This window comes from Hippocampus comes, unplaced genomic scaffold (assembly GCF_001891065.2).
Source record: "Hippocampus comes isolate QL1 unplaced genomic scaffold, H_comes_QL1_v1.1 scaffold135, whole genome shotgun sequence".
In the NCBI taxonomy this organism is placed as follows: Eukaryota; Metazoa; Chordata; class Actinopteri; order Syngnathiformes; family Syngnathidae; genus Hippocampus; species Hippocampus comes.
This window is the reverse complement of record NW_017805583.1, coordinates 2,664,931-2,676,881: the sequence shown is the minus strand read 5'-3', so window position 1 is coordinate 2,676,881 and position 11,951 is coordinate 2,664,931. Positions and strand designations below refer to the sequence as shown.

General features: G+C 40.0%; 2 protein-coding genes across 2 annotated transcripts; one reads left to right on the top strand and one right to left on the bottom strand.

The window, feature by feature from the left end:
- Positions 1-2,682: 2,682 nt before the first annotated feature.
- LOC109521905 (transmembrane protein 42-like) lies at positions 2,683-4,741 on the bottom strand. Its single transcript, XM_019880008.1, has 3 exons — positions 4,311-4,741; positions 3,956-4,102; positions 2,683-3,391 (listed from the first exon to the last, which is right to left on the bottom strand). Exons 1-3 carry the CDS (start codon positions 4,479-4,481, stop codon positions 3,251-3,253), a joined length of 459 nt encoding a protein of 152 aa, XP_019735567.1. The 5' UTR covers positions 4,482-4,741; the 3' UTR covers positions 2,683-3,250.
- Positions 4,742-4,851: 110 nt separating this feature from the next.
- On the top strand, positions 4,852-7,525 carry kiaa1143 (KIAA1143 ortholog). The gene is made up of 3 exons (XM_019880007.1): positions 4,852-5,067; positions 5,405-5,555; positions 6,627-7,525. The coding sequence occupies exons 1-3, from the start codon at positions 4,954-4,956 to the stop codon at positions 6,833-6,835; spliced, it is 474 nt and encodes a 157-aa protein (XP_019735566.1). The 5' UTR covers positions 4,852-4,953; the 3' UTR covers positions 6,836-7,525.
- The last annotated feature ends 4,426 nt before the right edge of the window (positions 7,526-11,951 follow it).

Genomic DNA, 11,951 nt, shown 5'->3' with positions numbered 1-11,951 from the left:
CTAACGTGCTGGTTCCCTTCTCGACAGTGTGGTTTGCCGGGATGTCGAAAGTGAGCGGCAGCTCGCGCATGTTAATGATGTGGTTGGGCTGGATGTGTTTGTCAGACATTTTTTTTTTTTGTTGTATTTCAAAATGCTAAGTATGCTTGTCCCCCATCACTTGCCGAATCCCAAGCGGTTAAGCTCGTAACGTGGAGATTGTTTGAAGAACAGTCGGAAATGCAAGCCTAGTGAGGCCGGCAGAGCGGCTGAGTAAAGGTTTAAAATCTCCAAGAAAGCATGTTTTATTTAATGTGACACAGAACATTACGCTTTTTACTGCAGTCGGAGCGGAAGATGACAAGCCTTTCCTTGTCATCCACCGGATATTGCTCCGCGACGGTCGTCCTTGGCGGGATGGATCGATGGCGCCGTTTCATAAAACAAAAGCATAGATTAGTTGATCTTGAATTCTCTCGCGACTGCTCTATTCCCATGGTCCTCTGCGTAACCGATTGCTTGCAGTTTAAACTGTGTTTCGTAAGAGTGTCTCTTCGTAGGTGCCATTTACGGGATGTTTGTTGCACAATGCTTGTACGGGCACCTACTGGGGGCGTGCCTTTAGCGTCCTCTTTCACGTCCACCCTTCCCACTTTAACGTCCGCATGCTGCCCTCAGTTACATCCGCCTTTCCTCTATATAAGCAACGTGTCGGCACAACATCAGTCAGTCAGTCAAGCAGACCTCTCATCGAAGTCACACAACCGCATTCACATATTTTGGTACTCTGTGCATACACAAGGTGACCCACATTATTAGGCGCCATACCCATTTTGGAGAAATTTTAAAACTATGTGCGTCTTATGGTCGGGAAAATACAGTACACTTTATTACATACAATACTGAAAATTGTACTTAAATATGCTTGGATTTTATGGCTTTAATATCCATGAAAAAGCATTTGACCCCTTCCTCTTTTCAGATGTTTGGGATTTAATCTCACCAAGACAACCTACGTTAATCCAAATATAGAAATAGAATTACATTTCATATTTATTTGGATTGTTGTGAGATTTTAAAATTGTTTAATGAGCTGAAATCAGAATAGGGGTAAGTACTTGTTTACATGGGCCATTAATTAAAAATGCTTCTCTGTGAGTATCTGTCTTCAGGGGCAACACCACATAAAGTAAAGACTGTTTTGTAGGGTCCCCGTCTATTTCAGTGCCAGATTTTTTTTTTCTCTCTACAAATTAAATCAAAACTATGGAGCACATTCACATTTTAATAGGACAGCTTTAAAATCATGCCCACGGCATGCAATCATGAGAATGCAGCCATTGGCAAAGCTACCTTGGATCTACTCTCATGTCTCAGACCACATTTCTGTTAGGCCGAGCCTTCATCCTAACGTGCTACGTTTTGTTCCGTTCAGTGTATGGTCTGGTACAGTACTTGTACAGTTGTGAGCAAACATTTTGGCAGTAAAAAAAAAACATTAGGCTCCAACCCCTGCTGCAAATAGTGAAAATCTATGCGTGTAATTGATGCCCCACTAAAAAGGTTTATAACTGCCTATAGGTAAAACAAAGCACTACTTTTGCCTAAATGAAACTCAAACCACTTCAACATAGTTCCTTGGCACAGCAGTACTTTTGGTGTGTTCCAATTAATGTTACGTTGTACTAACTTGTTTCTGTTTTCATGTGTGTTAATTACACTGATTCTATACAGTTGTAAGAAGAAATTATGACCACACTTAGATAAAAAACTAGAGTCTTCGTTTCTTTGCATTTTTGCACAGGCAAATAACCTGCAATCGAAAAGATTCTCTTTTACACAGAGTTGCAAAAACACCAAAGATAATGTTATCAATGTACACTCACTGGAAAAGCCGCATCAAGCTCATTGGTCTTGAGTGGCAGCCTTGTGTTCCTGCCATTTACGAAAGAACGGGACTTACCAAGTTTTCTGTTTTAGAAGATGCATTTTCAGTGTATATGAGGGAAGATAACGCCATCACAAGTCTTGAAATGTTTGTTTTTTTATGAAGAGTGTCGCGTACTGCCTATTCCAAAGTAGATGTTATATTCTAGAATGTTCCAATAGAACTGAAGGGAGTTACTGTGCTTTCTGTCAATTACTACCAATTGGCTTTACATGAGTAGCATCTGAGTGACAAAGCAGACCCAGGCGAACACCAACAGTAGCACTAATGCACTGAGCTCAAGCTTCTGTCATCACCACTGTGCCTTATCTTTCCTGACCTGTGTGAACAATTTTGTCCGATGTTTAACCTTAATTATCTATCATGCTGTGTGTTGATGTGGCAGCATGAGGGCTTTTAACTCATTAAACGGGTGCTAAAAATCAGTTTGATGTGATTATTGTGGTCTTCATTTTTTTCTTTCATTGATTCATGTCAGGCATGCCAAGAACTACGGAGGGGTGGCCCTGCCATTGTCGAGTACAAATATATTCCTTCTATTAATTCAACTACTGAAGTTGTTGTGAAATGTATGTTAATGTTCAATTGAGTGATGGTAGAAAACATTTGATTTTATTAACCCCCGCCCGGGTTTAAAATAATTTTAATGCAGTTTCTGAAAGTATTTTGAAAAATGTTAAGTGTGTAATAAGTCATTAAACACGTCAAGGTTTCACAAGTTTCCTACTGCTCTGAAAAAAAAAATACACCCAGACACAAGATACAAAGTACTTCATTTTACATGGTTCTCAAAACTGAAAAGTTCAAAACACAAAATAAAGTAGGCAAAATTACAAAACTTTTTGTTTACATATGGAGTAAGTATAAAGTTACAATGTCAACGTTTTTTTTTACAAGCATGCTCATAATATTCATTTCCAATGAGTAATACATTTTATCGAGAATAAAACCCAAATTTAACTCTCTCTTTCTCACATACATACATATCTGCGTTCACTTTGTCCCAAACAATTTGCAAAAAAAATAAAAAATACATAGGTAGCTTTGTTTGGTGCTATCCAAGTGTGCTGTGATGTTTTTTTTTTTTTATTCAGTTCAGCAATTAAATCAGATTTGTCAAATTAACAAAATATACCTAAAACTAAATATGAATTTGATATTATTTTCTTTAAATATTCATGAATTCAAATTGCCTCTAGCAGAATTAATGACAAAGGCACAAGATTTACAAAATACTCAATCTTTGGTAGCTATTTCCTATTTACCCACCTCATGACGAGTGACAGTAAAAAATATATATAAATATAATGTAGAGTAATACAACTATTCCGTTTTGGCGTCGTCCTGTGGCAGGTTCTGAGGCGTGGATCCATGAAGCACCAGCAGCCCACACAGCGTTAGAGAGATGCCCACCCACCACAGAACTGATTGAGTCTCTCCAAAAATAAGCCTCCCCAGTATGGCCTAAATGCGCAGACAAATAAGAGGGAAATGAGAATGTATTGTCATTCACTGACTGTTTTACTTACATCAAATTTTGAGGTATTTAAGTCAACAAAGTTATATCCAATCTGCAGGAGGATCCCAAAAAGGATGAGACAGTACCAAAAATTCTGATGATTCTGAATTACTAATTAATCAGTTAATATAATTAATTATTTCGTTAAAATTCCGAATACTCAACTCGTGATTTCATACACTTTGTTATGGTGCCTCTTTTTTATAATTCGGTCCACACTTAAAAGCAAAAACAACTGTGAAGCCTCATGGTCTCCGGTTCATTTCTATTCTTGAAAACTGATTCCAGGACAAGCTACTGTTTTGAGTTTGACTTCTTCAAAATGTTATGACATCCTTAATTCTTAACATCCATCCATCCATTTACCGAACCGTTTAATATTGACATTTTTTAAAAAGACACTTTTGTTCCTTTTCTCCGAAGCTATTTTCAGTGACAGTAGTTTTGCTGATTAAACAAAGAATTTTTGTACTTATATACTGTAGTCAAGAATGATTGGGACGGCTTACCGACGAGATAAAGTTGCCCCCAGTAGTGGTGGCAGTGGCCCTGGCAGAAGAAGAGCTGTAGCGAAGAGCTTTGGAGAAAAAGGTCCACATGACAGCGTTGCAGAGGAACATCAGGACGACACACAGCAGCCGCAGGGGGATGTCTAGCTGCAAAGATGATTATTCCATATATGGGACGTTGCCGCGGCAACAACGAAAGTGAAACTACGAGGCCATCACCAGGAAGCATTTGCAAACTTTTAGTCCCCAAGACAGTTTTGCTTACTCCTGCTGTCTCATCACTCTGACGGGTGCAGTTTACAAAAGACGGTACAGCACAACACATATTCAAGGACGTGCTCAAAGTTCGTCTTACCCAGAGGCAGACGGTAGTTTCGTCGTTATCGTGTTTCGCATCGGACGTGCTGCTTAGTCCAGCTTCACACATTTCCTTCAGGTAGTCTGCACCGAGAGTTAATTTAGCCGATAAGGAGGCGGTAGCACCCAAACAACCAGCCAATAATGCGTAAATAGAACCCGAAATCATGCCTAAAGCAGGTGGAGCGCTTTATTACAGTTACCTTGTTTCGTTTAAGTGACAGAAAATGTGTCAAGTTAAAATACATTTTGTATACACCAGTAGTTGTTTCTTTTCGATGCAAAAGCGATTTTTATAAGTAAATTTAATACAATAAACAGTCAAAGGTTTTGTTTGGAGTTTAAGAGAATACTGGTACACTTTATATGTCGAAATGTAGTTTTGAATAATGGGTTAAAATTATTTCCGGCAAATGTTGACATTATAGAAAATTAATTTGAAGGAAATTTACGACATCCGCGTTACGTCCTCGCGAACCTTTGTTCGAGCCCGTAACCTCACTTCTACCAATCGCAGTAGCTTCCCAGGGTCATGTGACTTAGGCGCATTTTACTGACGGTGTGTTTTGCTTCCGGTGAAAGCTGTTCGTTGAAACGATTCTGCTGATTTTCTTGACTTATTCGTGTCTGGTTGCACCGTGATGAATAAGAACAAAGTTAGTGGTGTGTCCTGGGTGAAACCAGCGGAACCTTCCTTTTTGAAGAGGTTTAAAAATGATGTTGGCTACAAAGAAGGCCCCACTGTTGACACTAAGGTATGTATGTGGTTTGACTAATGGGAATCATGGAAGGTAGCAGTCATGATGGGTTGGTTCATTTGAATGAAAACGTTTTGAACATCACATGGACTGTGGATATGTAATCATCCACTTATTAAAGAATTGAATACAACTAAGAAAGTCCCTTGCTGCACTTTTGGCCACCACGAGGAGGCGGCCATTGAACACATTTGCAATGACCAATACTGTACTTAGTGGCCATGTCTGGAGGTACACTTTTGCAATCGAGTGACCTCAGACAGACAAATGTTACATTCTTTCCATATGCGTAAAGAGTAAGAGTACATACTTTTATTTTATGTCACCCTTGCAGCGTCAGGAAATGCCCACACTGGATGATGACAGTGGGAGTGATCGAGAAGATGAATTACCTCAAGTTGTTGTCCTTAAAGATGGAGACCTGACCTCCGAGGAAGTTAAACTTGTCAAGGAAGGAATAAAACCTGACACAGAGTCAGCGAAAAGTAAGGTTTGTGTGTGTGTGTGTGTGTGTGTGTTTGTTCATTCGTTTTTTTCAAAGACCATTACAGTGGTTTGAAATACGTATGTCACATGTAACAGGTTTTAACTTGTATTTATTGATTTATTGGATACTCAGTAGTTGAGTGCAATCTGTATACTTTCAATGGAACCTAACAGTGGAAAGTCAAGTCATGAACTCAATTGGTTCTGTGGGTCTCTTTGTAACCATAAATTGTGGTAATGTTTCTCATTGAAATTGATGGAAATTTAATTTATCTGTTCCAGTCCCTAAACCAAGTTATATTTTTTGTTGTTGATGTTGTTGTTGATTTTTACCACTGTGTGCAAAGTCGATCACGCACAGCATAACTGTGTATACTGTATTTGCAAAGATCTCGGCCCTTTGGGAATGTTCCCTACATGATGCACATTCTAGAGTTACTCAAAAACTCAGTTGAAAATATTTCACTAAGAAAACAATTACAGCTTTGTACGAGGAGCATAACTGTCACAAAAACATTTGAAAATAAAAGTTGTGCATAACATGTATGCAGATTAAAATGATGTAGTCATCATTCATTTTGACAGTGTGCTGGATAATACAGTACAATACAATACGTCTTTATTGATACTGCGCTTTTAGAACAGTGGCAGTTGTAATAAAGTGCTTTCCGGAACATAAAGAACATAAAACAGACCAAATTCTCTAAAACACACAGATGAAAGATTTCTGTGTACCTGTGAGTCGAACCTTTCCACATTTACCTCCCCCCTAAAATAAGGTGACTTCACAACGAATATTGAATTTTTTATTTTTATTATTTTTTTTAACCATGTTAACTTTCGTGGCTTTATGTATATGGTATTATGCATGCTGTCTGCTTGACTTTTTGCGCATCTTTTGAGGAGCTTATCTAGCAGCTGTTATAAAAAAAAAAGATGGTGATTGGGATGGCATATTTAATTCCACTAAAGCTTCCAAAGTTCGAAGCAGTAAATTGCTCTGATGTCATTTCATAATTGGTTTTGAAAGCTCTGTTTTTAATGAAACACAATGCCCTGTGACTCAACAGGCGACGATCCTCGTGAAGATGGTAAAATCCTCTTCAAGAAACCAGCAAAGCGGTCCTCCGCTGACAAATTTCAAGGAATAACTGCCAGTTCCAGCAAAAAGAAGCGGGATACAGTGGAGAAAGAAGAGAAGGTGGTGAATTCTGGGAAGAAAGTGAAAAACAGCAGCCTTTTGTCATTTGGTGATGATGAGGAGGAAGAGGAAGACTAGTACTGGACTCAGTCTTGATATTTTCCATATGAGGAATTCATGGTCTCTAATAGATTTTTCCATGTGTGTAGACCTAACTAACTCATATGGATGTGTGTGTGGTGTGTGTGTGTGTGTTTAATATAGTTATTAAATGAGGCTGCCTCCTGATTTGTACTCTGTATTGATTGATATAGGCTTGCAGTCAAACCTGAATAAGAACACAGATGAAATACCAGCAATATCTGTATTGAATCGGCAAGTTTAACTCTTTACTCATTTTGATGTCTAATGCTTACCAAGAAAAGAAATGCATCACCTGTATTGACATTACGTTACGTTCTTGGTGCCCTGTTCCAGTTCTCATCCCAAAATAAATTCTCATCACACTCCTTGCTCCATAATCACAAACGGGATGTAGCCATGATGGCGAGGTAGTATCTTCACTGTTGGACAAATTTAGATATCACGTAGAAGTAAGGCTCTTATGCATGTATGTGGATTGCCTGTATTTGTTGTACACGGCAATCTTAGTGTATAGTCTGCATGGTAGAATTTTAATACATTCAATTATGCATTGAATGAATAAAAATGTTCTAGCTTCAAAGGGAAGCTGTAAATGTATCAGTGCATTAGTTTTAATGCAATGGTTTATTTTTTTGTACCATTTGATCTTTATGTATCACCTAAACATTAAATATTTTAATCTCCTTTGTGGTGGTTGTGTTGTTTTTTTAATCGATTTTGTTCAGCAGCTTAGTCCTGCAGTACAATTGCTCTATATGCCTTCTTGTCCCCGAGCTGATCAGTACAACAGGTGAGTCTAGAATACTACTCGTGTCATCTCTTTTCATTATGGCCCTTTTTAATTAGATTTTGCTCACAGTTCTGTTTACAACTACCGAAGATTCAACATGATGGTGTTACTTTGGTAGAACGCCTCAAAATGTGAATGTTGTGAAACTGGATGGATATAGTCAGACTGATAAGATAAGAAAACCTTTATTTGTCCCACAATGGAGAAATTTGCAATCTACAGCAGCAATATTGAAGGGGTGTTTATTGGATGGATGTTTATTAAGTCCCTGTACTGTACTGGCACATGTAGATGATGTAAACACATGCGCAATGGGAGCAGGTCTGAGCGCACTTTTAAGTTTTGGCCCAGCAATATGGGAACACAATGGCAAAGCATATTCAATTTTTCCACTCTGCAAGGTGGTTTCAAATTTTTGCAAGATTCAAGCCCCCAAAATGGCGTCACCGTCTAAACGAAAGGCACTACCGATAGAATATTTTAGAGTTTTTATCCGCAAGTGTCCTTCGATAAACCGGTCCTCAGACCTGACTTTCAGCAACCACATCAAATGCATCACGAAAACACCCTTTTACCAGCTGAAAGAAATATCCAGGCTGAAGGATGGTATGCCCCAAGCAGACCAGGAGAAACATTCATGCTTTTATCTCCAGTAGACTTTATTATTGTGACAGTCTTCTTACTGGACTCCCACAAAAGAGCATCAAACAGCTGAAGCTCGTTTTGACCACAAACAAAGATATAAGATCATATTACTCCAGTCCTAGAGGTTTTAGACTCGCTCGCAATTAGCTGTAGAATATATTTTAAAATTCTGCTACTGGTCAATAAACCACTGAATGGTTTGGGTTCTTAATGAGGAATTATAGTTCAGCCCAGAATTAAACATGGTGAAGCTGCATTTAGCTGTTATGCTGCACACAAATTAAATAAGAAGTGAAGTCAGCCCGGAGTGTAAATGTGTTTTCCCCATACCTTTTATTCAGGTCTTCTAAACATTTGTACATCTTTTTTTTTCTTGTACTTATTTTACAATTCTGCTCTCATTTCTTTACTATACTTGTAAATGTTTTTAGTTTTCTGTTCATGTGTTTAACTGTTGCCAATATGTTTTCTTTCCATAATTTTTCTAAGAGGCGGCCCGGTGGGCCAGTGGTTAGCGCGTCGACCTCACAGTGCGGAGGTACTGGGTTCAATTCCAGCTCCGGCCTCCCTGTGTGGAGTTTGCATGTTCTCCCCGGGCCTGCGTGGGTTTTCTCCGGGTACTCCGGTTTCTTCCCACATTCCAAAAACATGCATGGCAGGCCCTTTGAACACTGTGTGTGAGTGTGAGCGTGGATGGTTGTTCGTCTCTGTGTGCCCTGCGATTGGCTGGCAACCGGTTCAGGGTGTCCCCTGCCTACTGACCGAAGACGGCTGGGATAGGCTCCAGCACCCCCGGCGACCCTCGTGAGGATAAGCGGATCGGAAAATGAATGAATTTTTGTAAGATACTTTTGTTTTCTCTGCTTTGCTTCTGATTGTCGTGAAGTGTTGTTTTTGGAAAGAGCTTTCCATCATCTCCAGCATACTCTGCCATCCAAAAGAGTAGTAATAAAGCAAATTAATTACTGAATTGACATACTGTGACCATCTAAAATTATATGTGCGACTAAATTGCATATTAAGTAGAAAGGATATCCTTGTGCACACTTAATGTGCTCACCCATCTCCACCTTGAGTACATATTGTTTTAAGAATCTCCATTGCTGCTGCCACGTTGAGAGTACAGTCAGCGCTCTTTATTGTAAAACAGCATTATTTCGCCATATTATATAGTTCATTATTTCGCCATATTATATAGTTGATGGTGCTTATTTGTAAATAACCGAATATTATGCATCATGAAGAATTTGGCAGTTTAGTTAATTGGCATGATAACCTACCTCGGTCAAACTGGCCACGTTCTGAACCGCGAGCATCTCTGAAGTTACGTCTTTGCCATGTGTGCATAACATGCTCTTCTATTGTCCTGGTGAAATATGAATTTTATTCATCTTTGGTGTACCTTTTAGCGTTAAAGAAGGCAGCAGCTAAGGATGAAAATGAAATAAATCCAAGTGTGGTTTATGTGCATCATGTTCTCTGTGGAAACATGAAGCTATTCTCATTCATCCAGGTAATTTCATTCTCGGGGCACTGACTCAATCCCAACTGGACTGTTCTGGTTGTTTTAGAAGACGTTTCATCTCTCATCCTAACAAGCTTATACTGTAGCTCATGCACGGGGCTAGTTAGGGTGGCAGTATCAATAGATACGGTTGGTATGGAAACCTAGCTATTTATGCTCCCAGTTAGAGGCACAATGGTACGTCCGTTGTTGAGGTGGCCAACTGGCACTGTGGTCGTAAATTGGTCAGTGCCTGTCCTGGTGGCGAATCCCAAACCTGTTGGTAGACACTGGTGGTGAGGAATGCAGTAAAACTGAAGGAGGAGTCCTATCAGGCCATTTTGGCCTGTGGGACTCAGAGGGGCCGATCATGCTGATGAGCTGATCACTTGAATCCGATGTGTCGGAGTAGGGAGGGATCGAAAACAGGCAGGATATGGCTCTCGAGGAACTGGAGTTCCCTCCCCCTGTTCTACACCATCAGCATGGATGTGAAGGGTGCATGAGAGGTTCACCCAAAAGGTCGAAATATGCTTTGTGGACTTGGAGAATATGTTCGACCAGGTCCTACCACAGGGGAGTTCTGTGGGGGGGTTGTTCAGTCGTATGGGGTACCAGACGCCCCGATCATGTCATTCATTCCCTGTATGACCAGTCCACATTGCCGGTAGAAAGTTGAATTTGTTTCAAGTCAGCTTTGGACTCCGCCAAGGTTACACTTTCTGGACAAAATGATTATGGTTGTTTGCAATAGATCGAGATCCATTTGTTTTGTGTTGGTACGTGGCCTCACAATAAAGGTCGTGGATTGCCATTGTTAAGATATGATTCCTCTCTGTTAGCTGGATTTGAAAGAAACAATGTAGAATGCTGTTGAAGGTATTTCCTGCTTACTGTGATTACAATCACCTTTGGTACCCCCTCACCCCCACCACTTTTATGACCCCTCCAGAGGACATGTCAACATCAAAAGAGGAACTGTTATCTCAAGTATCTGTGTTGCAGCTATTGAGGGACTGCGCTTTGCTATGAGTACTATTGATCTCAGTCTGTTTCCTGGACATCTGTTTGCACACTTAAAACAACGTATGTAGTGTTAAAGTTTATCTTCTTCCTCCTTGGTTGATTAACGGCCCCCCAAGTGTCTTCTGTTGTCCCCCCGCACCTTGGGTCGGTCCCTGATCGCTGTTAAGCCCCCCCTGGGAAGACCTCTTATCTCAGGATGTATGCACAGCGGGGGTTCTGGAACTTGCCATCACACCAAATGGTGGGTAGTGGTGGTTTGGTCTCACCTCACCAGTCCCAATTTCTTCCAGCCACACCTGGTCAGATGCCATGTTACTTTCTTTGTTTCCGGGATTTGCACGAGAGGCGTACCTAACCACCTCTCATTATCATATTGTCTCTATATAATCTCATGAATGTGTTTCTTCTACACTTCCTGTTTCAAATCTGGACCCCTCAGGAGCCCAAATCAATTTGTAAACTGCAGAAATAAATTAAAAGCCTTCGAAGGAACTGTTCATCGCCTCCAGCCTTTATTTGGATTACCAACATTCTCCTCGTCTGAAATTCAACGAACACGCGGGGAAGAGGAGGCCGCTCTATCCCCCAACACCATCCACTGCCTTATTGACGTCAAAGCTGCTCATTGCAGACAACATGTACCTTTTATTTTTACTTTTGTTGAGAATTGAACCTTGTTGTTCTGTTTCTCAATGTAATGTTCCTTAATCAAGAGCTGTTCACTCAATGTACTTTGTACTTCATGCACATTTCTCATTAAGTCTATGATCGTGATGTGGGCGCATGCATGTCGGAACTTTAAAATTGTCAACAGTCAAAATGTTCAAACGGCTTTCACATGGGTTGTATATACTTAAGTGGCCTGACACTCCACCTACAGTTATTTAAAACCTCTGTTTGGAGTCCACCTGTTCTGTCTTCTATCCAGGTAGTCCGTCTTCCCTTGAGTCCAAAAAAAGTCATTTCATCCGAATTGCATTTACTCTAAACTGCCCATAAACCTGGATTATTTATTGTCTGTTTGACCCTGCGATTCAGTGGTGATGACTTAAAAGTGTGTATTCCACTTCTCAAATACAAGGAAATGTGTTACTGTCAGCATGTAACCTTAGCCAACCTTGACTGGTTAAACAATAGCTATATAA